Raw genomic sequence first — 20,700 nt, forward strand, 5'->3', positions numbered from 1 at the left:
GTAATTAAGGTGTTTTCTTAATATCTGGCATATGGAATGTGAAATTTGGAAACTCCATCACGTCCTATGGGCCAATTTGATTGGAATTTCCTTAATCACTTTAATTTGATACGATTATGCCTAACCTTGTTGCGCAATAAAATCGGCAGCCTCAGAAGGTTCAACCCGATCGACGGATTCCCAGTCCATAAGCTCGTTTCCATCTAAATCTCGCCAACTGCTGCTTTGGAAGTTGTATACCTGAAAATTCAGCACCCAATATTTGAATGAAGTTGAAGGAAATAATACTTCTTTCTGAATTGTTATTTTGCCAGTATTTTAATTTAGAATTACCACAAAACATTATATTATAACACTACCTTCACTCTCGTTAATTCAAAAAAAAGTTAGGAAAGTTAGTTAGGAAAGACCTTATTCGCTTGAAGAGCATTAGTATTATACTCAAAATCTAAACCCACCACTAAATCTCCCAGAACATGATTTAAATCATATCCTCCAAACACGTACAACGAATCTGTAAGTTCGACGTAGACCGCCGAGTGTGCAGCTCGTGGCCGAAGGCCCTCTCCCGACTGGGCCAAAAAATGCCATCGGTTCCCTTGAGGATCTCTTTCGGGAAGGGAACAAGCCCGACCCGAGTATCCAGATCGGCATAGACAACGCCCTTTCTTGCAATGACCACGAACAGGCCGATCGTGACGGCCGCATTCTGTATCACGAAAATTAAATTAAAAACTCTACAAATGAGAAAGATCTCAGCAGCAGGATCACAAGAGCTTAATATTTAAGTAATAACACGGGCTCTTACATTTAATAAACATTCATGAGATTGTATACCATACTTCTATCGATGTATTTTGATCAAATTGGGTATTATTACACGACTGAACTGTGAGTGCTTTTATGAATAATTATTAAAAATCTATTACTCTAGTAAAACGAACCATTGGGGCACAGTCTTCTTGAGCAATCTGCACCTCCCCATTCCGCTCCATTACACACACATCTTCCTTTCAGACAGTAGCCCCTCCCAGTACAATTTCCAGGACAGGCTGATATGGTGTATTCGGCTCGAAAACCGTCCAACACGTAGTTTGTATCACTGAAAGATCACTGGGTAAAAACTAGACAAAATATTACCAGGAAGGATGAATGAGTTACATTTTTATATAAAATAATATGCTTTCAATTAAAAACTACAAGTGAGAGAACACCACTGGGTATTCTGCCCCTACGAAAGGGCTTCCATAAAATGACAACCTGTATGCATCTTTACACATTTGTCAAGAGCGCTCTTTGCCATTTCTTATTGCATATACAGGGGGAAAGAGTATCCCCATATGACTCTAAGAACTTGCGAATAATCCGAAAATCATTTTATGTCCTATGATATCGTCATTTTATTATTATAGCTTAGTGCTAAGGTATATTATTGTATTTTTAATACCCACAGCGGCAGTATGCTTTGTCGCTGCTATGAAGATATGCGACATGTGTTTATCTGTTATACTTCCTAAGCTAACGTTTGCTAGGAGAGCTATATTATAGTATAGCGACGACTATAAAACGTTGCTCACGTATTTTGCATTCCTGCAGTTTTCAGGCAACGCTTAGCCGAAGCCGTGATTAACATTAGAAAGTATTATTCATACCAAATTACAGCCGTAATGCATTAATAATTTAACAACTATTACGTATATCGTTTCTTTAGTTATGAGAATTATACCATATTGGACTTTCGTCATTTTGGGTGTATAAACACGCGAAGAAGATACATTTGGTAACTGTTTATTTCGTTTACCTGTACAGAAGTAATAGCATGCTGCCAGATGAAGCGGTGACTTTTGGTGGAGCGGTGCGTCCACTAAAACTGCCTAAAAGTGGGGCCGCAAAAGAAGATCCATCATACACAAACACGTAATCATAAGCACACTCAGTCCCCATGGTTCGGAATGTTAGAGAAATAAAGCGTTCTGTTGAACTGTTGGAGTTTATAAGCCACTCACAATGACTATCCTGAAACAGAAAATTTACGTAAACTTAGCCCATCTCCGAAACTATACGACGTAGAAAACAGTAATATGGCTTTTATTACCTGTGTATAGTTAGCTCCTGCAGGTCCCGTGCTCAACACACCTCTTTGAGCACTAAGAACCCTTCTGCTACGATCGCATGGCCCTGGCTGTGTCACTGCCACTCCACCCCAGATTAATACTCCCAGGAAAAGACTTATGGGGCGAGGCTCTTTCATGATGAAAGTATTATAGGTTTAGATTATTGTTGATTATACCCATCAAATCTAGAAGGAAAACAGTTCTTATCATTTCCCTTTTTTGGTGTATGGACATTTTTAAATATTCAGGATAAACACGCTCTGAAACGCAGACTTCGTTATTTAAGTAAGGTGTTTCAAAATAATGATTAAATTTGGTTTATTTCAATAATATGCTGAAGGATGTGGAAAAATGGTTAGACAAATGATGTCGCTCTGTATCTTTGAATACTGATCGGCTGAAATATATGTCTTTTTTTCTTTGATTGTCTCGTTCCGTCTCAAGAGTTTTTGATATATTTATATCTCATATTCACATTTCAACCAAGAACTCTAGCTACCCTGAGGTACTGGCGGCAATTATTTATTGCTCATTATCTGGAACACCCAAGTATTAATGTTGGAAAGACTTCATATTGACCACACAACTCGATAAGGGACGGTTGAATTAGTAGAAAGTTTTTTGCAATTCGAAACACAGCCACATTAATAATTTCCTTTGAAACATGCTGAATATCCTTCAAACATTTGTAAACAGATTTACATTTGAGATTATTGTTGACTTGCACTACTTGGGTAAAAGTCTGCTTTTGCAGATAAATGTTTTCAAATGAAACTGTACGTTTTTTGTCATGTAAATATGTGAAGGACAACAGAGGTATGTTGTTTTAAGACAATTTAAAAGAGCTCTGTCGTTGTCAGATCCACGATAAATACTCCTTCTCTGCTTTATTATACTAGGATTAAAAATGCCCCTACTTTATTGCCTCTGAATGGTAATGAATCAGGTTATGATGCTAGAAACGTATCATAAAGCACCCTTTATAGACAAAGTGCATATTGCAGGGCTTATTTCAGAGTTATCGTTCCCAATGGCCTTCATTTGCAGCTAACCGGGGCTCCAAACAAGTGATTATGCCAATTTAATTCTGAGAGTTTCATCACTCTAAGAAAACAGGCCTCAACGTGCCAGTTAAAATTACACCATGTAAAATGCTGTTGCGGATTGAAAAAAGGCACTGTATGGCCCTTTGCCTTGAGATCTCGCATGAGTCATTTGTAGATGTGGTAGCATGAACTAATAAATAACAAATTGCACTTACCACCATAGCATCCCATGAAGGTGAAATATCCAGTTCCGGAAGCAATATTGAAAATTTAGAACCATTTAAGCAGTTTTTTCCCGATAACAGTTTTACAATATAAAATTTGAAGGGTTTTGATCAAAACTGAATTGATTTGATTTAAAGAATAACAATTAGAGGAAATTGATGAGTTGATACTCAAACCCGACGGTCTGTACGTGTGGCTGCATTAAACATTTAAGTTTAAGCAAATAATTGTTAATGCTGTTTGAATTGAAATTCATTAAATGACTGTCAATTGTTTTCTCAAGAATAATTATCCCTGAATAAAAACTCTAACTGCCTCTGATACATCGTTGTGTCCTTCTAAACGTCTTCTTGTGCTCTTCTCTCAGTATTCCCTACACTTCTTTTTATTATTATTAAACATTACAATAAATACAAATAATAATAATAATAAACAAAAACTTGCACTTGTCGGGAGTGACAAGTGACGATCGCCGAGCAGGCGCACTCGGGCGCGTTCCTCTAAGCTTCGCTAGGCTCGCGTCGTCTTAAGCCGATCGGGTAAGCCGCTTGTCTCGTTCGCTTTTGGAAGAAATTAATCTGAATGTGGCGTGGGATGGAGATTCTCGGATGGGGCCTGGAGGTAATTAAACCTTAACGTTACACATTAATTTCCGCTGGTCGGGTGGACGTCGATCCGTCGCACCGTCAAAAATGTTCCATCGAAAGACCGGACCTTGGCACCGTTTCCGAAAACGGGATTTTCGATATTTGCGCTAAACCGCACGGTTAATTACGACAATGCACTACGCAATGCATCATCGTAATTAGTCTTGCATGCATCGGATGACGGTTCATCAGCACAGTTGGAAGCAAAAGCTGAATTCAAAACCGTTAAAATCCAAGATGGCGTCCCCGAGAAAAGTCAAACGTTAATGGCGATCGCCAAGAACGAAATTGGCCTCGCTGGTTACTTAATCTTCTCGATCGAAATGGTGTTGATGCTAACTGGTATTTAACGCAAGCACCAGGTTTTCATGTATCGCTAGTCACAAAACCGCATGTACGTGGGACGCCCTCGGTCTGATTACCACAGTGAATAATCAATACTTACCATTGCTAGCCTTGTGAGCAGTGACTCTGTATATTTAGCAAAGAATATTTCAAATGCCTCGATATGAGACTAGATATTGCATTTCGTAAGGTAGCACGTTTGCTACCAGAGCGGTCTTTCTCGAAAATGTTCACGTGTCTACGTTTATTAACGTTAAAGTCCCGTAAGGTTGCCTCGCTTAGCAACATTACATATATCAGGTAATGTTGGATTTCCCGGTCGGACATCAGCAAATTTCTAAGCGAAGCAGCCTCCCGAACTGCGATTTTCACATTAACAAATATAAACAGAGTTGAGTTCGCCACATCTCCTGGAAACGTTCTTATGAAGTGGAACGGTGCGGAGCGTAAAAATAAAACGATAAAAGTTTTGATTTAATGTATTTATCAGAGATTTCAAACTTACATAAACCAAATCATTTTTAAAGAAATAACAGTAAATATATTCTACATTTACAATAAAGAGTATATGAAGAGAATTATTATTTTTATACCATAATACGTAATATAAAGTGCGCGGGAGCATACCCAGCGTTGGAATATTTTTATAAGTTTGTTATTTCCTTGAAAATTGCCAAAAGTAAAATTTTATTTCAAAATAAAAAGGTACTAAATTCTGTCATGGAGCGTTGTACCCCTCAAGTACGCGCAGAAAACTCTTCTATCACTACTACGCTCTCCAACTTATGTTCTGATTGAAGGGCTCCACTTGGAGGAACAACTTGCCATTTAGCAATGCCACAGCAAGTGAAATAAGCCGTACTAGCAAGACCTCGTTCTGGCCGTTTAATCGAAAATATCGAGTTTCTTCTTTTTGAAAGCCGACGTTCTATATAAAATGTGATTTTCCATTTCCATACAAAACTTCCCTTTACTAAAATAAGAAAGTTATAACAATATTCCACAATTATGTGTCGCATCCTATTCTTATATAAACGTTTCAAAAACTGGGACTAATATCCGATTGTATCGTTCAAAAATTTAATAGAAATCGGTAGGTACCCGTATTTATTTATATAAATCATAAACAGTAACGACGAAATAGAAGTAATGATGATTGGGCTAACCAACTTTACAAATAACGCAATTAAACAAAATCTAATAAACATATCACTTTGAGAGTAAAATTGTATATTTGCTTGAGTTACAAGCGGAGATAAATAAACAATTTTTCGCTTATATCAGAAGGTAAACTTGCCCTTCAACTGCTCTATTGTTAAACATAAATAACGATGAACAATAAATTATTATTGGAATGTAAAAGAGATCCAAAACTTAAACTTTACGAAAAAAAACTCATTTCTTGTATCATTTAGCGTTTGCGCTATTCTGCTTTCTTGCAGATCCCTGATCAACTACCATTTCATTTGTAACATGTTCCCAAGCATTAACGCTGGCTTCATAGTAATTTATCTGCTTATTAACAAAATCCAATAGGATTTTCTTGATGCATTGTTTTTTTTCTGGTTGCCAGCCGTTAAGGTCGCTACGCAGACATTCATTTGCCATTTCCAGGCTGTCTTGCGACATTTCCACTTTCTTAAGCAATTGCGGAATGCACGCACCTAGTTTTTCTAGTTTGTCATCATTGCTTGTTTGTTTCCATATAGTGAAACTACTCGAGTTTTGAGCCGGTCCATCCTGGGACATTGCTAGTAACTAGAGAACAGAAATGATAGGTCAAAAACAATCAATATTACATAACAAACCTTGTCTTTTTCATTGTGCCTCTTATTCAACTCATCCAACGATGACTCATATGTATACTGATAAGACTCCCGTTTCTTTAGCGTTTCCTGAACTACCTCAATGTATTGCAAAAACTCTCTAATAGGCACTCCCATAACGCCATTATAGCAATGAACTAAGGCACTTTGTGCAGCCATGCTCCTTTCGTGAGCATTCCCAATATTCTCCAACATTGTGCACAGCTGGGGCTCCAAATTGGCCCATTTAGTGAATATAGGATAGTAAATGTTTAACTCTGATATTAAATCTGTGTGTTCTTTGTTAATTCTACTGGATATTCGTTCTATGGCAGTTAGTTTATCAGTGAGTATTAGAAGGTACAATTTCATTTTATCAAATTCTATGTGTCGGTTTTTCAAAAAGGAATGAGAAGAATTTCCTTGGCTGATTGTTGCTAGATTACCGTTGCTACTTGTAATGGAGCTTCTTTTTTTCTTATATGTAGCAAAGTCCTTTTAGAAGAGATAGGCAGTGGTTAATCAACAAAATTTGAGTTATAAACTTACGGGGGGCGAAGCAGTAAGGAAAATTTTAAAATTCTCATTGCAACTGAGGATGGGGTGTTGGCAAATCCTCGCTATAAATATGTTAAGAGATTTCATCCTTGCTAAAATAAAGTCTTTGGAGTACCTATCTAGCTGCCCTATTAGTGAATGTTTTCCTGGGAGTGGCTAGTAATAAGTTTGAGCATAAATGATAAAATTAGTAGTAGAAAACGACATTGAATACTTACAGGTACAATACAAAATTGATGACACTCCATTAACTTTTGCCTCAGCCAGAGAAAATCATTGTATCTCCTCCTTACCACATATTCATGATTAGGAAACTCTATCCTAGCTACTCGAGTAGTGACACGGAATGTAATGTAAGTCTCCATAGTTTCCAGATTCTTCTCTGGATTATCAATCTTAACGCACAGATCTGAATTCTCGTCCATGTTGAGCTCGGACAAATTTTCAATATCATGTATACTCCAAAAGCTTTCAATGCTCGGGGACAGTACCTACAAAATAAATTGTTGTCTCAAGCAATTATCACTTGCAAAACAGTTGCGTTACTAGTGAATTATTGTCGTTATCAAAGGTTGATCCGCTGCACACACTGAAATGGTCAAAGTCCTTGGAATTTTCTTTTAAGACTAATGGAGAGACTTCTTTGGGTTCTGAGACTACTTTAAGGACGGCGGAGCTGCTACTTTCCATATTTGAGATGTGACTATTTTGAGTTGTGATGTTAAGTTATTTATTCATACTACAAGGTAAAGGACTGCCTTTTTGCCTTCTTATCGTGTAATTTTTAATTTTTCATTTTTTTGAAAGTTTTTATTTACTCGTCTTGTGTTTATCACCCAATGTCAGTTGACAGTGACAGTTCTAGGTTAAAGATTTTTGACGATGAAAATAAGTTTTTCTTTCAATGAAATTGAAAGTACGGCAACGGCGCGAGTAGGGCGGCTAAAAGACATATTTATTTCGGTTAAAATTGAAACGAAGACTGGATCATTTAGTAGAGAATTTTTCGATGAATTATTGAAAATAAGCCCCGAAATTGTGGTCGCGCTTTCCAGCCGAACGCTCCCTAATATCATTAAACCGCAATTGGCGATGCTCATTCTAAAAACAATTGATTCTGACAGTGACATGTTTACGTCAGTGCTCGCCACGTAAAAAAAAATAAGAGTTTTTGAAAATTTTTGAAGTGTAGTGTACCTAAACCAACATTCGTCTGAGAAAATAAACACAAATAACGCGAAAATCAAAGTTTAGTACTATAAAAACAACCTCAAAAATTCGTCTGAACGTTTATTTATAGAGCTTTATTGTTGGCGTAAAACTGCAGTCTACTTTTTTTTATTTCTGGAACGATGTCGCACCAAACGGGCATAAAAGGTAAGAATTTTTAATTTATAGCCCGGTTATTATTAGTGGGACATGATCGATTTCAGCCAACGAAGAACTTAAAAGGTTTTTCTCAAAATGCAAAGATGGTAAAGTCAGGGTTTTCAAAGTTTCCATAGAGAACGGTATGTATTACTTTTTTTTGGTCTGCATTAACTTCTTTTAAAACGCCTATTGTGGCAGAGCAATTGGTGTTGAAGGACCAACACAACGAGAAACACAATTGGGAGAAAGATTATGATAAATATGTGATACCTTTGATCGAAGAAAACCAGCCTTGTTACATCTTGTACAGGTTCCATAATTTTCCAATGGGATTAATTGAACTTGCAACATAATTTTAACCTTCCTAGATTAGACAATAAGAATTCCCTAGGATACGAATGGCTGTTCATAAGCTGGTCCCCAGATTCGGCTGCAGTTCGTCAAAAGATGCTCTATGCATCCACTAAAGCCACCCTAAAGCAGGAATTTGGCACATCCCAAATCAAAGATGAATTACATGGTACATCTCTGGTGAGTCAATGGTTAAAATGAGACTTTTTGCTGATTTTTCGTTGGTTTAGTCTGAAGTGACTTTAGCAGGTTACAAAAAACATAAAAAAAGTGTTGCCTCTCCTGCTCCTTTGTCAATGAGAGAGGAGGAAATGCAAGAGCTGAGAAAAACAGAGGTTAACACTGAAATTAGTATCAGCACAAAACAACAAACTCTAGGTGGAGTGGCATTTCCTCTAACAGAGGCAGCTCAACAAGCTATTGCAGATATGGCCAGGGGGTCTTACGATTATTTGCAGTTGCGAATTGATATACCTGAAGAAACAATTCACCTGGTTTGTGCAGAGAACATTTCTATTGAAAAATTGCCCTCAAAGATCCCTTCAGATATGGGAAGATATCATTTGTACAAATTTAAACATACATACGAAGGAAATTATGTAGAGAGCATTGGTAACTGAACTTGTACTTGATGAGTTTTTATATAACAAGTGACATTTTTCATTTAAGTATTTATATATTCTATGCCAGGATACAATTGCACAGTCAAAGAGAGAATGTTGTACTCCAGCTGCAAAAACCCACTCACTGTCAGCATTACCAGTCTAGGTTTGGATATAAATAAGAAGGCATAAAAACACCTATTTTCATATTCCATAATTTAATTTTCTTAATTTTTCTAGATTGAAATTGACACTGCTTCAGAATTAACAGAACAATTTTTATATGAAGAACTGCATCCAACAAATAATATGCATAAACCCAAATTTGCCAAGCCAAAAGGCCCTCCTAGCAGAGGACCTAAACGACTAACAAAAAATCAGTAATAACTCTGAAGTGATAAAATCAGCAACTGGTTGTTGGTGATTATTGAAGTGGTGAAGTATTATATGCGCTCAAATATGACCATGTTCTTGCTGTTGTAGCTTTATTGTATTTTTCTACTATTATATTATGCCCAGCTAGTGTGTTTCTTAATGGTTACTATTAAGGTGAAAGCTAATTGAATCAAATCCATTTGAAAGTTTAGTTGATTTAAGTTTACTTATTTTAGCCTGAAAGTAAATACAAAACAGTTGATTTCTGAATTGTATTTGTTATTCTATGTATGTGTTTACTGGTGATATTCATATAAACAATACTTCCACATGTGCACAGCAAAATATGCGTTATATTGGACAAAGTAGTAAGAAAAAGGTCAGATGAGATTTTATCATATGGATTTCATGAAACCAACACTAAAGATATCTAACTACTTGGCAAAAGTTTAATGTCAGAGAGAAAGTTGAGATCCCCAAAAGAACATTAAGAGGAGAGAACTCAACTCCTTATATGGTTACACACGCAATAAGAATTAACATGATGGTTTCGATCTATTTCGCCACTATCACCATCTCTAAAGAATCAGTAAGCTAATTGTGTTTTCAGGAGGAGACCATGTATCTAACAATTGCCAAACAAAGGAATCAGAAAACCTAAAGAAGAATATTACTCAGAGAGGAGGGGGCGACCAATTCTGTTCAAGTAAATACTTTACAAAGTTTTTCATATTATTTTATTTACAAACAAAAACACAACATTACTTTGGGACTAAAATAATATGCTTTCTATTATCTTGCCCTTCTAAATTATCTAAACTTTTTCCTGCTTCCCCCACCTCATCATTATGTATCTTCAATACTGCTAAATCTTCCGCTTCACGTATCTTCTCTATTCCTTTTCTGAAGTGTTCATCACGGGTATTCTTAAATTTTGACTGCCAGTATCTAGTTTCTTCCATTGTTAACCCTGTCATATATAAAATGCCCATTGTGGCACTACCACAAATAAACCCCAATGCTGATCCTGCAAAAAATTTGTTTACTTTTGAATAATTTATTAATAATATCAGTACCTAAAACTCCTCCAACAATCCAGCCTCTAGGACCCATATTAAATTTGTATAAAGACCCAGTTATCCCTCCTGCGCACACATAGTCAAATATCCCGTACTTATTTCTGTAGACTTGTATAAGAGTGGATACACCTCTGGAAGTAATTTATCTAGTGTTCTGGAAAATTTTTAAAATACTGAACTACTTACACGAAACTAGTGGTGAACAAAGTCAACCTCCAGCCCCACTTGAATGAACCTTTGCCAAATCCAACAGTTACAGCATCTTGGAGTTTTTTCTGTAGAATCACATTAAAAGCTTATTTATTGAGATCTTAAAATTTACATACCTTTGCCTCAAGAGGTGTACGAAATGTTGTTGCTTCATTGTTTTTTATGAATTGCTCATAGGCATGCCGGCCTTGCCTTGTCCCACCATATATCACTCCAATCAACATACTCATTGAGGCAGCTTGTATCACAGTGTGAAATTCTTGGGTGATATTGCCAAATTCACTGAAAAACATCCCTGTTAAGGACGTTATTTGGACACATGTAAAATAAAGGTATGTTAGTGTTATTTGCCCCTTACTCAAACTGAAACATTTGTTTTACACGGTCCCATCCAGTTTCGGATGAAATACTTGGTTCAAGTGCTGACATTTGTTCTGTTTTTGTTGCATTCACCAACTTGTCATTACTCCAGAGTTCAGACAAGAATGGTAGAAAACCGTACTTTATGGGGCCTCTGCACGCACGAACACTCATGTTTGCGGGTTTAAACTTTAACTAGCTTTAAATAGAACTTTGCAATTAATTAAATCACATTAACAAAAATTTTTAAATATGTATCTTGAAGATGTAAGATGTGACATAACCTCAAAATTTTTGCATTCATGTCCTTTCTGATCAAGTCTAGTTAAAAAATATGGCAACGTCGCTGGGAGTTTTAAGAGTCCGCCATTTTGTTTTTATAGGAATGCTTTATAGATAATTTTAAACTTTTCTTACTTCTAGTGCTTTCACTTGTTATTCCTCTGTTATTATTATTATTTTTAATTTTAAAGAACCAAATAATTTTTGAATAAATAATATCCTTCCGTTCCTGCCAAGGGATCTAGCTGCAGATAAAAGGACTAATAACTTATCAGGCGATGCATTTTGGAACGTTTGTGACTTATGTCACTGTCAGACCTGTTTCATTTGTTTTTTTAACTGGCTGCTGTTTACAATTTTTAATTTTTCCGTTCCCCGTTAAGACCAATTTATTTTATAATAAAATTGCAAAAATTAGCAATTAAGATAAATTAAATGTTTACAAATTCGTTCATTAATTGGTTAGGGGGCTATCTGTAACAACCGTTATTTTCTGACTATGGACCGCACAAAATCTACCCAGGGTACCAGAGGCCCTAAAGCCAAAATTACTCAACAGTTACCGGATTCATTTATCGCCCTTGGAGCGAAACCAGGAACCTCTAGGGATGATCCTAAAAGGGCCATTCCCCTACCAAAAAACTCAACAGGACCATCAAGTGCTGGTAAGTAATTTCTTTCGTTCTAAAGGAAACATTTGGCTTCACACTTAACAGCAGGGCCCTAGAGAAATGTAAAACCATATTTGCAAATATCTAAAGACTCAAAATAAAATTTGATTAAGCTATGGGTGGAAGCTATTTCTGTGGGACTTATGTTATATGTGGCACTCGTAAATCTGCACCAGTATGGACTGGACTGACAGATTGTTTGAAATCAGTGCATTGCATTTATTGAAATCTGTATCAACTGATATTACAGTATCAGAAGCCCAGAAAAATGTTTAAAGATGAAAAACGCTTTGAATTTACTGAGTCATTCTTCAAAGGAGCTTATTCTGTATATAACACGTGGATAGTATTTTTTCTAAAATAGTCACTATTGACGTTACATCTAATATCCATATTACAGTAATTTTTGATTACTATGCTGAATAGATACCCTTAAACAAGTTCAACATATTTTAAAGGTAGGAGATACATATATATTGTATATAGAGTAAAAGTATGCATGTCCACTTCAAATTTCCAATATTTTTCTGGATAACTTCCCAAAACCTGAAGACACTCTCAATATGTAGATTATTACACACTCAGACATTCCCACCTTTTGCCTTAAACTGAATGATCCTAGTTTTTTTTTACGTCATCATCGCCCTACCTAATAAATTTTTTTCCAGTGTGGATGGAGTAGTCAGTTTTATATTAAAATTTACGACCAAAGCTGTGGTAAAATCATTAAATTTGCTAATAAATGAATACATTGCTCAACATTTTCCATGTGCTCCTAAATATGCAAACTTTTTAAAATTCAAATATTCTATTAGGCCCCTAAAGTACAGAGGCAATTATATCTTAAATAAACACTGATACAGTTTGTTAATCTAATCCATACCACCAGAGGACCTTGTGCGTGCCAGGTATATATGTATGTACAAATCATAATGGTGGGTAAATTTATTTTTTAAAGCACCTGTTGATAAACTTAAAAGAGATGCAAGTTCAGCAAGTTTAGCGGTTCCTCCTTCAAAAAAAATCAAAGTCAGTATACCAGGTGTATCTAGGCCCGGAATAGGAGGAGCTGCTTGCTCAAGTTTATTACCAATTGACCGTATGGCTGGTGGATCCTCCAGTGTGGAACCTTGGGAAGGTTTAGCCATTGAATGTGAAATTGGAGAAGTCTTTGACAAAGTTTTGCAAAATGTTCAATTAGGCAATGTGGACAAAGCTGTAGGTTTCAGTACACTTCACACAATATGAGATATGTCAGTGTTTATAATTTTAGATTGGCTATGTTTTGGGTGTCATTAAAGGGTTGCGAGCAATAAAATCAAAGCCATGCAAGATGGTATGGTCAACTCTATTATCAGTTGCTAGTCTTAAGCCAGATATTTTTGTCAGCGAGCATGTAGTTAATGCAATGGTTAATGTTTTAAGAAGAGATATTAGTGCAGGCTTAAAAGGAGTGCATAAAAATAATATCCACATTAACCCACTGTTTCTCAATTTAATATGCCATACCTTTGCTGATAAGGATGACTGGCCAGAGGCATTTATCAAGGTATAAACATATTTCAAAATATAACCAATAATACAATAGTTTATTATTATTTTCTTAGATGTATGTGGAAGATGCAATAGGTGACCGAATCATCATTGACAGCCCTTTTGCCAAACCATTCATAGACAATGTAACTACAGCATTTCATACCAAAACACCACCTTCCTCTCTTTTAAAATTAGAAACTTGGACAACTGCAGCTAGAGATACTTCTAGCCCATTGACCATCAACAGTTTAGACGATGACGATTGTAAGTTTTTATTCTAGATTCAAAACTATTGTATTAAGTTATTAAAATTTTTCCAGCTGCAAATGAGCAAAAGGCACTGGTGGAAAATTGGCATATAAAAACCGTTCCAAGGTACACTCACGCGCAAGAGAAAGTGGAACAAATAGTATTAGAAGCTATCAAAGAGCTCTTGGCTCGCAGGCAGCAACCAGAAACTATTAGCAAGAATTTCGTTCGTCTACTGAGTACTGCATGCGGTTTGAATGAAATAAGGATAATAGGCGTGTCTCGCATCGAAGCCTGGTTACACAACCACAAATTAATGAAACCCGCTCAGGAGTTGCTAGCATATCTATGCTACAATTGTTCTGCCAGTTCTCAGCGTGATGTGGAGGTTATAGCGCAATTGAGCAAGCTGCGTTTGAAGAACAAACCGATGGTGAATTACTTCAATAACTGCCTCAGAGAAATGGTAGTGTCGTTCCAGGAAAATTTATACCCTTTATTGAAATATACCATCTACAACGAGCTCAGCAACGCGAGGAATCCTAATAATTTGATTGTGGTTGGAGCATTGTTTCAAGTTAAGCCTGATCATGCCGCCGATGCTTTGGCAGATATTTGTCTGGTGAGTAATCATCAAGAAGCTTTTTTTATAAACCTACGACACGTCTTTACTTTTGAAACATTTCAGGAACTCTTACTGAACAAAGACGACTATTTGCGCTCATTACGCGCGCTTCTCAAGGAAATTAACAGAGTTCTGCGTCACGATTTCAATCTTTTAAGTGTAGTTCACTCGTTACTGCGCGAAAGAAAGGACTTGATACCCGCCATACGAGACCACGAATTCAGAGAACGCATGTTCTTGTCTCTAGTCGACTTGGTGTCGATGTGCATGCTGTTATGCGTCAGTCCACAAGTGCGAGATGCAGCCACGCAAAGCAAACGAGACGTTTCGGTTTTAAAAGCATTTAAAATGCAAGTTTCCAATATCCAGAGAGAATGTGTCACGTGGCTTCAAGACTCGGCTTTGAGAGTGTTTAGACCGAGTGTTCCGGATTTTCATCACGCCTTATTGAAGGTGCGTATTACGAGAAAAGTGGTTTAACTTATATTTACAGTTCTTTGGTGCTAGTACTCCAGTTCTCATCAATTTTAACGCCCTACTTTTGGTTAATTGGGGAATATATTCATTAAATAATTTCAACTTAATTGAAAAAAAACCATAGTCGTAGTAGAGTCCTATTTGAAGTCACGATAACTTCGGAAAACATACAAAATGAACAAACTTTGAAAAGTTATTGCCGCTCGAGTAGTCGCTCTACAGCAATGATTTTCGGTGTCAAAGACGTCTCATGTATTGTGACCAATCAATAAAAAATTTCATTTAATTGGTGAAGAAGCAGTGGCAAAACACGAATGTTTTTTAAGGTCTTATTTTTGGAACAATCGGAACACTATTACAAGGTAGACTCATGGCCGGGCGAAAACGAACGCAACCTTTTCTTGAGACTAGCAAGTGAGGTGCCCCTCTTGCAAGCCACCTTGCTACGCATCCTGCTAATAGGAATATCCAAAGAACATCCCATTACGCCCACCGAAATTACCGACATCGTTGAACAGCTGATTAAAAGGGCGGCAAACTTGCCTCAAGACTGCGGCCCTACTTTGCTAGTGGACAAGGTGGAAATTCTCGACTTTTTCTTTAACTTATGTAGCTATAATTATCCCGAAAATATCACTCTGCCACACGGATATCTGCCACCCAAATTGGCCATTTCGAACATGTATTGGAAAGTGTGGTTGATGCTACTGATATTGGCGGCGCACAATCCTTTAGCCATCGGAAGTTTGGCTTGGAATAAATATCCCACTTTGAGAATGTTTATGGAAATGTGCATCACAAAGTACGTGCAAATATCTTAATTCAGAGACGACACCTAAGTGTGCGTATGAATCCAATGTTTCCTGCTCATTTAAATACACGAGACAGGTGTGTCAAGAGTTGGAGTGAGTAGTGCTTGAACGCGACGTCACACTCAAGTGTCATTTCTGGATGTGGTCTACCGCCTTAGTTTAAAGTCTCCTTTAAAAATATATTTTAGTTACTTTCAATTCCCTCCGCCTACAATGATATCCGTGGAAGAAGACTTTGCTAGTAAAGAGCTGCAAGTTTTAGCTTTAGAAAAACAAACTATCCTCGAATTTGAATCTCATTTGGCCGCAGCCAGTACGAAGGCAGAAATCAATGAGCAAACCAGCCTGCTTTTGCCGCAGTTAATGGAACTGAATCCCTTTGGGGATGCCAGAAGGCCTCCTCCTCCAGTGTTAGATCAGCTGCAGACGCTTAACAATTCTCACAGGCTTGGACACTTATTGTGCAAATCCAGGCATCCGGATTTTCTGCTCGATATCATGTCTCGTCAAGGAGGTAAGATCCTTTTTGCTCATCTTCAATTGCGGAAAAAAACTTGCTTGAATGAAGGTTCTTTCTTCAAAAACGACACAGAGATGAAAAATATTATGATTTCAATTTTATGGATGTGCAGGGTGTTTGTATTGAAGCCAGCTTTGGGATGGAAAAGCCGAGGCACTGCATATTATTAGACACTTCGTATTAACCTTCTTGGGGGTACAAACGTCTTTAAATTTGATAGAATTAACACAAAAAGGCTATTCAGAATTTAAAATAAAAATTGTTGTTATTATCATCATTGTGTTATTATATTTTTACGTAAGTGAACGCGTAAATTATATTTTCGAATTCTCATTTTAAGGTACAGCTCACATGCCTTGGCTGGCCGAACTGGTCCACAGCTCCGAAGGAGTTTTATCCCACCTGCCTGTACAGTGTTTGTGCGAATATTTGCTGTCTACGGCGCCTGCAGAAAAACTTACAAAGCACGGGCAGCTTTTAGCCCATTTAAGGGGGGTAGTGAACGGCCCCGATCCGCAGTCTGCTTGCGAGGTACTGGAATATCTTTTTCGGAGATTGACCTCAGATCACGGCGCCAGCAGAGTGCAGGCCACGAAAGGATTAGGTCTGATCCTGTCTCCTTCCGAGGACTCTGACGTTGGAGCTGATGGTTACTCGAACTGGTTGTCTCAGTACATAAAGCATTTCGCACACTTCGCGTTAATTAAACCGGTTTTGGTGCAGTTTCTCCGGCAAGCTTTGCAAATCGAGACCAATCCTGTGATAGTATCGAGCTACATTAACTTTTTGGGCACTCAAGATTGTTATGAATCTTTTTCGGACCTTAATGATTTAATTACGGACTTGTCTTCGGTAATAATCGAGCGGCACAGTGTGGCTTCGTATGTTTTGCCAGGAGAGGATAATGCAACATTGAAAAATCTACTGCAATTGTTCGGGCTCTACACCACGAAAGCCAAAGAGAATGTGGAGGAGTCTTATAGCGTGCATCAATCATATAACAATGAATATGTGATTGTTTCATGGGGCACTGGGGAGCAATGCGCCATGCAACCTTTAGTTATACACGCTTCTATAGTGCTCTTAACCTACGGCCCTTTGGGGATGTTCGAGCCCTTCAATGCGCTGCTTAATGTGTGGTTTCCCGTCAACATGGACCATCCACGGGCCTACTCTCCGGACACGTCAGAAACTACTTCCTATTTACCCGACTGGATGAAATTGAGGATGATCAGATCGAACGTTCCTAGGCTGGTCGATGCGGCAATTGAGAAACTCGAACCTCCGAAATTGGTGCTCTTTATCCAGTCTTTTGGCATACCTACAAGTTCCATAAGCAAGCTTCTGAATACCTTGGATAAGGCCACAATATTAGATCAAAAGCTGGTGGTAGATTCAGTTTTGGATAAAACCTACATGATTCAGTTGGTAGAAGTGCAGAATAAAAGGGGAGCAGTCGGGGGAGATATTTTTGTGAAAGCTATAGAAATGCAGTTGCCTCCATCGCAAGAGATGGATGTAGCAGTTGATGTGGAGAATAAAGGGGCGTTGCCTGTGATGACTCAAAGCGGCAATGTCGTAACTCATACGGAAAAGACGATCTTGGATAATTTGAGCTTGTTGTTTAATCCGCATTTCAAGGGAGACAAGGACAAAATTATTTTAAGTTTGATCAAGGTGAGTTTTGTGTTTTATTTCTTCTTAAATATCTCGGCGTCTCTAAAATGACGACGCAACTCATTTCTTTCGTCCTAAGAAATTCAAATTATCCTGACCTTCTTAACATAATGGTGAACACATTTTTCCAGGCTGAAGATGAGCCCTATGTTTTCTAATTTATTTTGCAGAGCTTAAGTCCCAAGAAGTTGCTGAAAGACGTACTCTTCGACTTTATAAAAGCTGTACCCACCCACCTACTGGTCATCCCAATGATTGACCACAATTCGTTTTCCACGTTATTGAGCCAAATATTTTCAAGTGATTCTTTTAATCAAGAGAAGGAGCTGTTTGCCATCAAGCTGTTGCCATTGTTGCCGAGCGACTGTTGCGCTGCCAACGTCTTGTCTCATTATTTGAAATCTAAAGTCGTCAAAGGTGATGCAGACTTAAAGCCCATGACAGAATTCCTGGATGTTGTTAACAACGAGTCATTGATTACTGCTATTAAATCCGAACACGTACTCAGCCTCCCCGAAAATTTTGGAGATAAATTGGGGAAATTGTTGCTTGACGATGAACCGGAGTCTGAAAAGACTGGTTTGTTGGTGGACTGGTTAGCGGCCTTGGAACTGGAAATTGCCAGTTCTGATAGCGATAAGTTGCAGGTGGGTTTACGGATCAAACTATCGAGGTGCTGGTCACTTTCTCAGGACCACGGTTTCCATGAGAACGAACCAATTACAACAGAACCTCAATAAATTGCCTCTCAGTAAATTTAATGGTTAAACCGGAAAGTTCATTTTAAGGTGGATCTACTTTTTTCAAAGAAAAATCTCCATTTTCGCCCTCTGCTCATCTCGTTACTTCTACAAAGAGCTAGTTGGCAAAGTCTCTGGAATTTGGTCACATATTTATTGTCAAAGAATTCGGATGTTGTGTGCCCAGTATCAGTACTGGACTACTTGAATGCTTTGACGAAGAATACGAAATTGTGGCAAGGACGGGATAAGGCTGTTCCGAAACATGCGCATTTTGAAGATGTCTTAAACCTAAATGACAAACAGGTAAGCAATGGCTTGTCCTACCATTAAGGATATTGACCTATATGAACCTTTAGGTCGCGTGTGTTGTCAATTACATCATCGAAGAATCGCGAATCAATGCCGAAAATTGGAAATCCAAAATGGAATCTCGTCTTCAGCTGCTGCTCAAATGTGTCGGAATACACGCACCCACAATCATAAAAAGCCTCTGCCGCGACGCGGAAAGTGATATCTACAGTAGGGAACTTCTACTAATGACCTACATGTCTCTACCTTCAGCAGGACAGGCCGAGGTGGTCTTGAAACCCGAGACTACCTCGGAAATATCATGCATGAACTGTTCGAGCGCTATAGATAAAATTGCTCACACTCTTTTAAGCGCATTATCCTCCACTCCCAGGAGCAAAGATTGGCCGAGGAAAAGTTTAGATTTAGAATTGTGCGCCAGAAAACTGGCCGCCACCCATCCAATGCTGGTTTTACGGCATCTTCCCATGCTAGCGGGCGGATTGAAGGGCCGGGCTCAGTACGAATGGGTGGTGCTGAAAAACAGAGGGCACCTTATTCTTTTCGGGCAAGTGCTGGGTCTGATGGAGCTGCTGCAACCCTATGTGTTTCATCAGACAGACGGAAATTCTACTACGAACGAGCTTTTGGTGTCGTTCTTTTCGCTGTTGAACTTTCACGGCCAGAGGTCCGAGTTAAGCGTTTTAGTTAAAAGAATCGTAACGTTCATTCTGAATTGGATGGTGCATGACGTTACAGGGGGGTCCAAGTTTTTGCAAAAGAATGGCGGGATTCTTAAGTAAGTTTTTTGACAATTGCTTCGTGACGAATTTTCCCTAGCTAGAATATAACTTTCAGTGACATTCAGTTCAACCATCCGTCAGTCCGGCCACTGCTTTCCAGTGTATCTCTACCAGTTTCAGATCAAGATTCCCCCTCAGACATCCTTGTGGGATCTGTAAATCCACCAATACCAGAATCGTACCCAGATCGTTGGATACAATTAAAAAGCGCTCTACAGACTCAAGACAGTTTCAATTCATTGCAGGAAATCGACCAGATCACCAATAAACGTCCGCAACTTCTGGAAAATGTGGCACAAAACTTGTACGCCCTTTTAGAGTCGCCCAACGGTCATGTTCGCAATTTGGTGTTGCTGTTAATTGTTCGATGGTTGAAATACAATCCTAGAGCTGCAAATGAGGCGTTGCCGGCCATTTTATCGTGCCTGGATTCGGAAAATGGAAACGTCGTTACGAATTTATTGGAAAAGCTTTCCGAGTTGGTTCCTGTGATGCAGGAATATGCGAAAATTATTTTGACGAAAGTTTTCCAACTTGGAATTAAGTCCGTTTTGGTGACGACAAGTAGTATTACAAAAAGTATTGACTTGTTATATTTACAGTATGGCTGTTGATAGAGTTTAGGTATGTATGTTTTCGCGGTCGTTTATTATATAGGTGTAAATTTTATATATATATGTATATATATATATATTTATCTTTGACGAGTGGAGTAAAAATTTACGTTTTTCGATTGAATCGCATCGTTACGTTATTGCCAGGCACACCTTTGTAATGGTATCTATACCTCTCTTGCATCCTCAGTTTGACGCAATTTGGCGCACCGCTCCAACCCTCATTAGGGGCATATTGATAGTTAATTGAATAATTGATTTGGCAGTGGGTTTGTGTGATTCGTGCTCATTGTAAACTCGTCTGGAAAAAAGTGT

The 20,700-nt window shown here is 38.0% G+C and overlaps 5 protein-coding genes and 1 long non-coding RNA gene across 9 annotated transcripts in view; 3 read left to right on the top strand and 3 right to left on the bottom strand.

Moving 5' to 3' along the window:
* The window catches only part of Megf8 (multiple EGF like domains 8), a 21,253-nt gene extending 17,465 nt beyond the window's left edge, over positions 1 to 3,788 (bottom strand). For 2 of the 3 annotated variants that reach the window (XM_066301142.1, XM_066301141.1), the window contains exons 1-6: positions 3,376 to 3,788; positions 2,096 to 2,299; positions 1,802 to 2,016; positions 945 to 1,102; positions 459 to 709; positions 126 to 240 (exon numbers count right to left, since the gene is read on the bottom strand). In XM_066301142.1, coding sequence (XP_066157239.1) covers positions 126 to 240; positions 459 to 709; positions 945 to 1,102; positions 1,802 to 2,016; positions 2,096 to 2,251 — 895 coding nt within the window. In that variant the 5' untranslated portion in view covers positions 2,252 to 2,299; positions 3,376 to 3,788. The remainder of the gene's footprint in view (positions 1 to 125; positions 241 to 458; positions 710 to 944; positions 1,103 to 1,801; positions 2,017 to 2,095; positions 2,300 to 3,375) is intronic. The other variant, XM_066301143.1, reaches the window with a different exon arrangement.
* LOC136349538 (uncharacterized) overlaps positions 1 to 10,164 on the top strand; it is a 23,011-nt gene extending 12,847 nt beyond the window's left edge. Inside the window, exon 2 of the long non-coding RNA XR_010733823.1 lies at positions 10,050 to 10,164. This is a non-coding gene — a long non-coding RNA (uncharacterized lncRNA). The remainder of the gene's footprint in view (positions 1 to 10,049) is intronic.
* Positions 4,841 to 7,586, bottom strand: LOC136349532 (sorting nexin-7-like). Its single transcript, XM_066301146.1, has 5 exons — positions 7,287 to 7,586; positions 6,959 to 7,231; positions 6,732 to 6,896; positions 6,186 to 6,677; positions 4,841 to 6,135 (listed from the first exon to the last, which is right to left on the bottom strand). The coding sequence occupies exons 1-5, from the start codon at positions 7,428 to 7,430 to the stop codon at positions 5,785 to 5,787; spliced, it is 1,425 nt and encodes a 474-aa protein (XP_066157243.1). The 5' UTR covers positions 7,431 to 7,586; the 3' UTR covers positions 4,841 to 5,784.
* On the top strand, positions 7,916 to 9,709 carry twf (twinfilin actin binding protein). 2 transcript variants are annotated; one of them, XR_010733822.1, is made up of 8 exons: positions 7,916 to 8,117; positions 8,174 to 8,251; positions 8,310 to 8,421; positions 8,480 to 8,642; positions 8,693 to 9,074; positions 9,132 to 9,250; positions 9,305 to 9,613; positions 9,676 to 9,709. XR_010733822.1 is itself a non-coding variant. In XM_066301150.1 (7 exons), the coding sequence occupies exons 1-7, from the start codon at positions 8,093 to 8,095 to the stop codon at positions 9,446 to 9,448; spliced, it is 1,023 nt and encodes a 340-aa protein (XP_066157247.1). In that variant the 5' UTR covers positions 7,916 to 8,092; the 3' UTR covers positions 9,449 to 9,709. The 2 variants fall into 2 exon arrangements, 1 of the variants encoding a protein (XP_066157247.1); XM_066301150.1 differs by having other exon boundaries at positions 9,305 to 9,709.
* Positions 10,160 to 11,390, bottom strand: 140up (RPII140-upstream gene protein). Its single transcript, XM_066301151.1, has 5 exons — positions 11,087 to 11,390; positions 10,845 to 11,010; positions 10,705 to 10,793; positions 10,516 to 10,649; positions 10,160 to 10,466 (listed from the first exon to the last, which is right to left on the bottom strand). Exons 1-5 carry the CDS (start codon positions 11,260 to 11,262, stop codon positions 10,201 to 10,203), a joined length of 831 nt encoding a protein of 276 aa, XP_066157248.1. The 5' UTR covers positions 11,263 to 11,390; the 3' UTR covers positions 10,160 to 10,200.
* On the top strand, positions 10,928 to 20,509 carry IntS1 (integrator complex subunit 1). Its single transcript, XM_066301145.1, has 14 exons — positions 10,928 to 11,060; positions 11,837 to 12,035; positions 13,000 to 13,259; positions 13,315 to 13,590; positions 13,649 to 13,841; positions 13,898 to 14,448; positions 14,515 to 14,904; positions 15,255 to 15,730; positions 15,929 to 16,254; positions 16,601 to 17,937; positions 18,108 to 18,584; positions 18,726 to 18,983; positions 19,037 to 19,767; positions 19,827 to 20,509. The coding sequence occupies exons 2-14, from the start codon at positions 11,870 to 11,872 to the stop codon at positions 20,383 to 20,385; spliced, it is 6,000 nt and encodes a 1,999-aa protein (XP_066157242.1). The 5' UTR covers positions 10,928 to 11,060; positions 11,837 to 11,869; the 3' UTR covers positions 20,386 to 20,509.
* The last annotated feature ends 191 nt before the right edge of the window (positions 20,510 to 20,700 follow it).

The sequence above is a fragment of the Euwallacea fornicatus genome, chromosome 38 (genome assembly GCF_040115645.1).
Source record: "Euwallacea fornicatus isolate EFF26 chromosome 38, ASM4011564v1, whole genome shotgun sequence".
Taxonomy (NCBI): domain Eukaryota; kingdom Metazoa; phylum Arthropoda; class Insecta; order Coleoptera; family Curculionidae; genus Euwallacea; species Euwallacea fornicatus.

Coding starts and splice junctions, on each gene's coding strand:
- twf (XM_066301150.1), top strand. CDS start 8,093: ATGTCGCACCAAACGGGCATAAAAG. Junction 8,643..8,692: donor AATTACATGGTACATCTCTG/GTGAGTCAATGG, acceptor TCGTTGGTTTAG/TCTGAAGTGACTTTAGCAGG. Junction 9,251..9,304: donor GTTTGGATATAAATAAGAAG/GCATAAAAACAC, acceptor TAATTTTTCTAG/ATTGAAATTGACACTGCTTC.
- 140up (XM_066301151.1), bottom strand. CDS start 11,262: ATGAGTGTTCGTGCGTGCAGAGGCCCCATAAAGTACGGTTTTCTACCA. Junction 11,011..11,086: donor AAACAAATGTTTCAGTTTGA/GTAAGGGGCAAA, acceptor GATGTTTTTCAG/TGAATTTGGCAATATCACCC. Junction 10,467..10,515: donor GATTGTTGGAGGAGTTTTAG/GTACTGATATTA, acceptor AATTTTTTGCAG/GATCAGCATTGGGGTTTATT.
- IntS1 (XM_066301145.1), top strand. CDS start 11,870: ATGGACCGCACAAAATCTACCCAGGGTACCAGAGGCCCTAAAGCCAAA. Junction 15,731..15,928: donor ATGGAAATGTGCATCACAAA/GTACGTGCAAAT, acceptor AATATATTTTAG/TTACTTTCAATTCCCTCCGC. Junction 19,768..19,826: donor AAGAATGGCGGGATTCTTAA/GTAAGTTTTTTG, acceptor TATAACTTTCAG/TGACATTCAGTTCAACCATC.
- LOC136349532 (XM_066301146.1), bottom strand. CDS start 7,430: ATGGAAAGTAGCAGCTCCGCCGTCCTTAAAGTAGTCTCAGAACCCAAA. Junction 6,897..6,958: donor ATCAATTTTGTATTGTACCT/GTAAGTATTCAA, acceptor ACTTATTACTAG/CCACTCCCAGGAAAACATTC. Junction 6,136..6,185: donor GGCACAATGAAAAAGACAAG/GTTTGTTATGTA, acceptor TCTGTTCTCTAG/TTACTAGCAATGTCCCAGGA.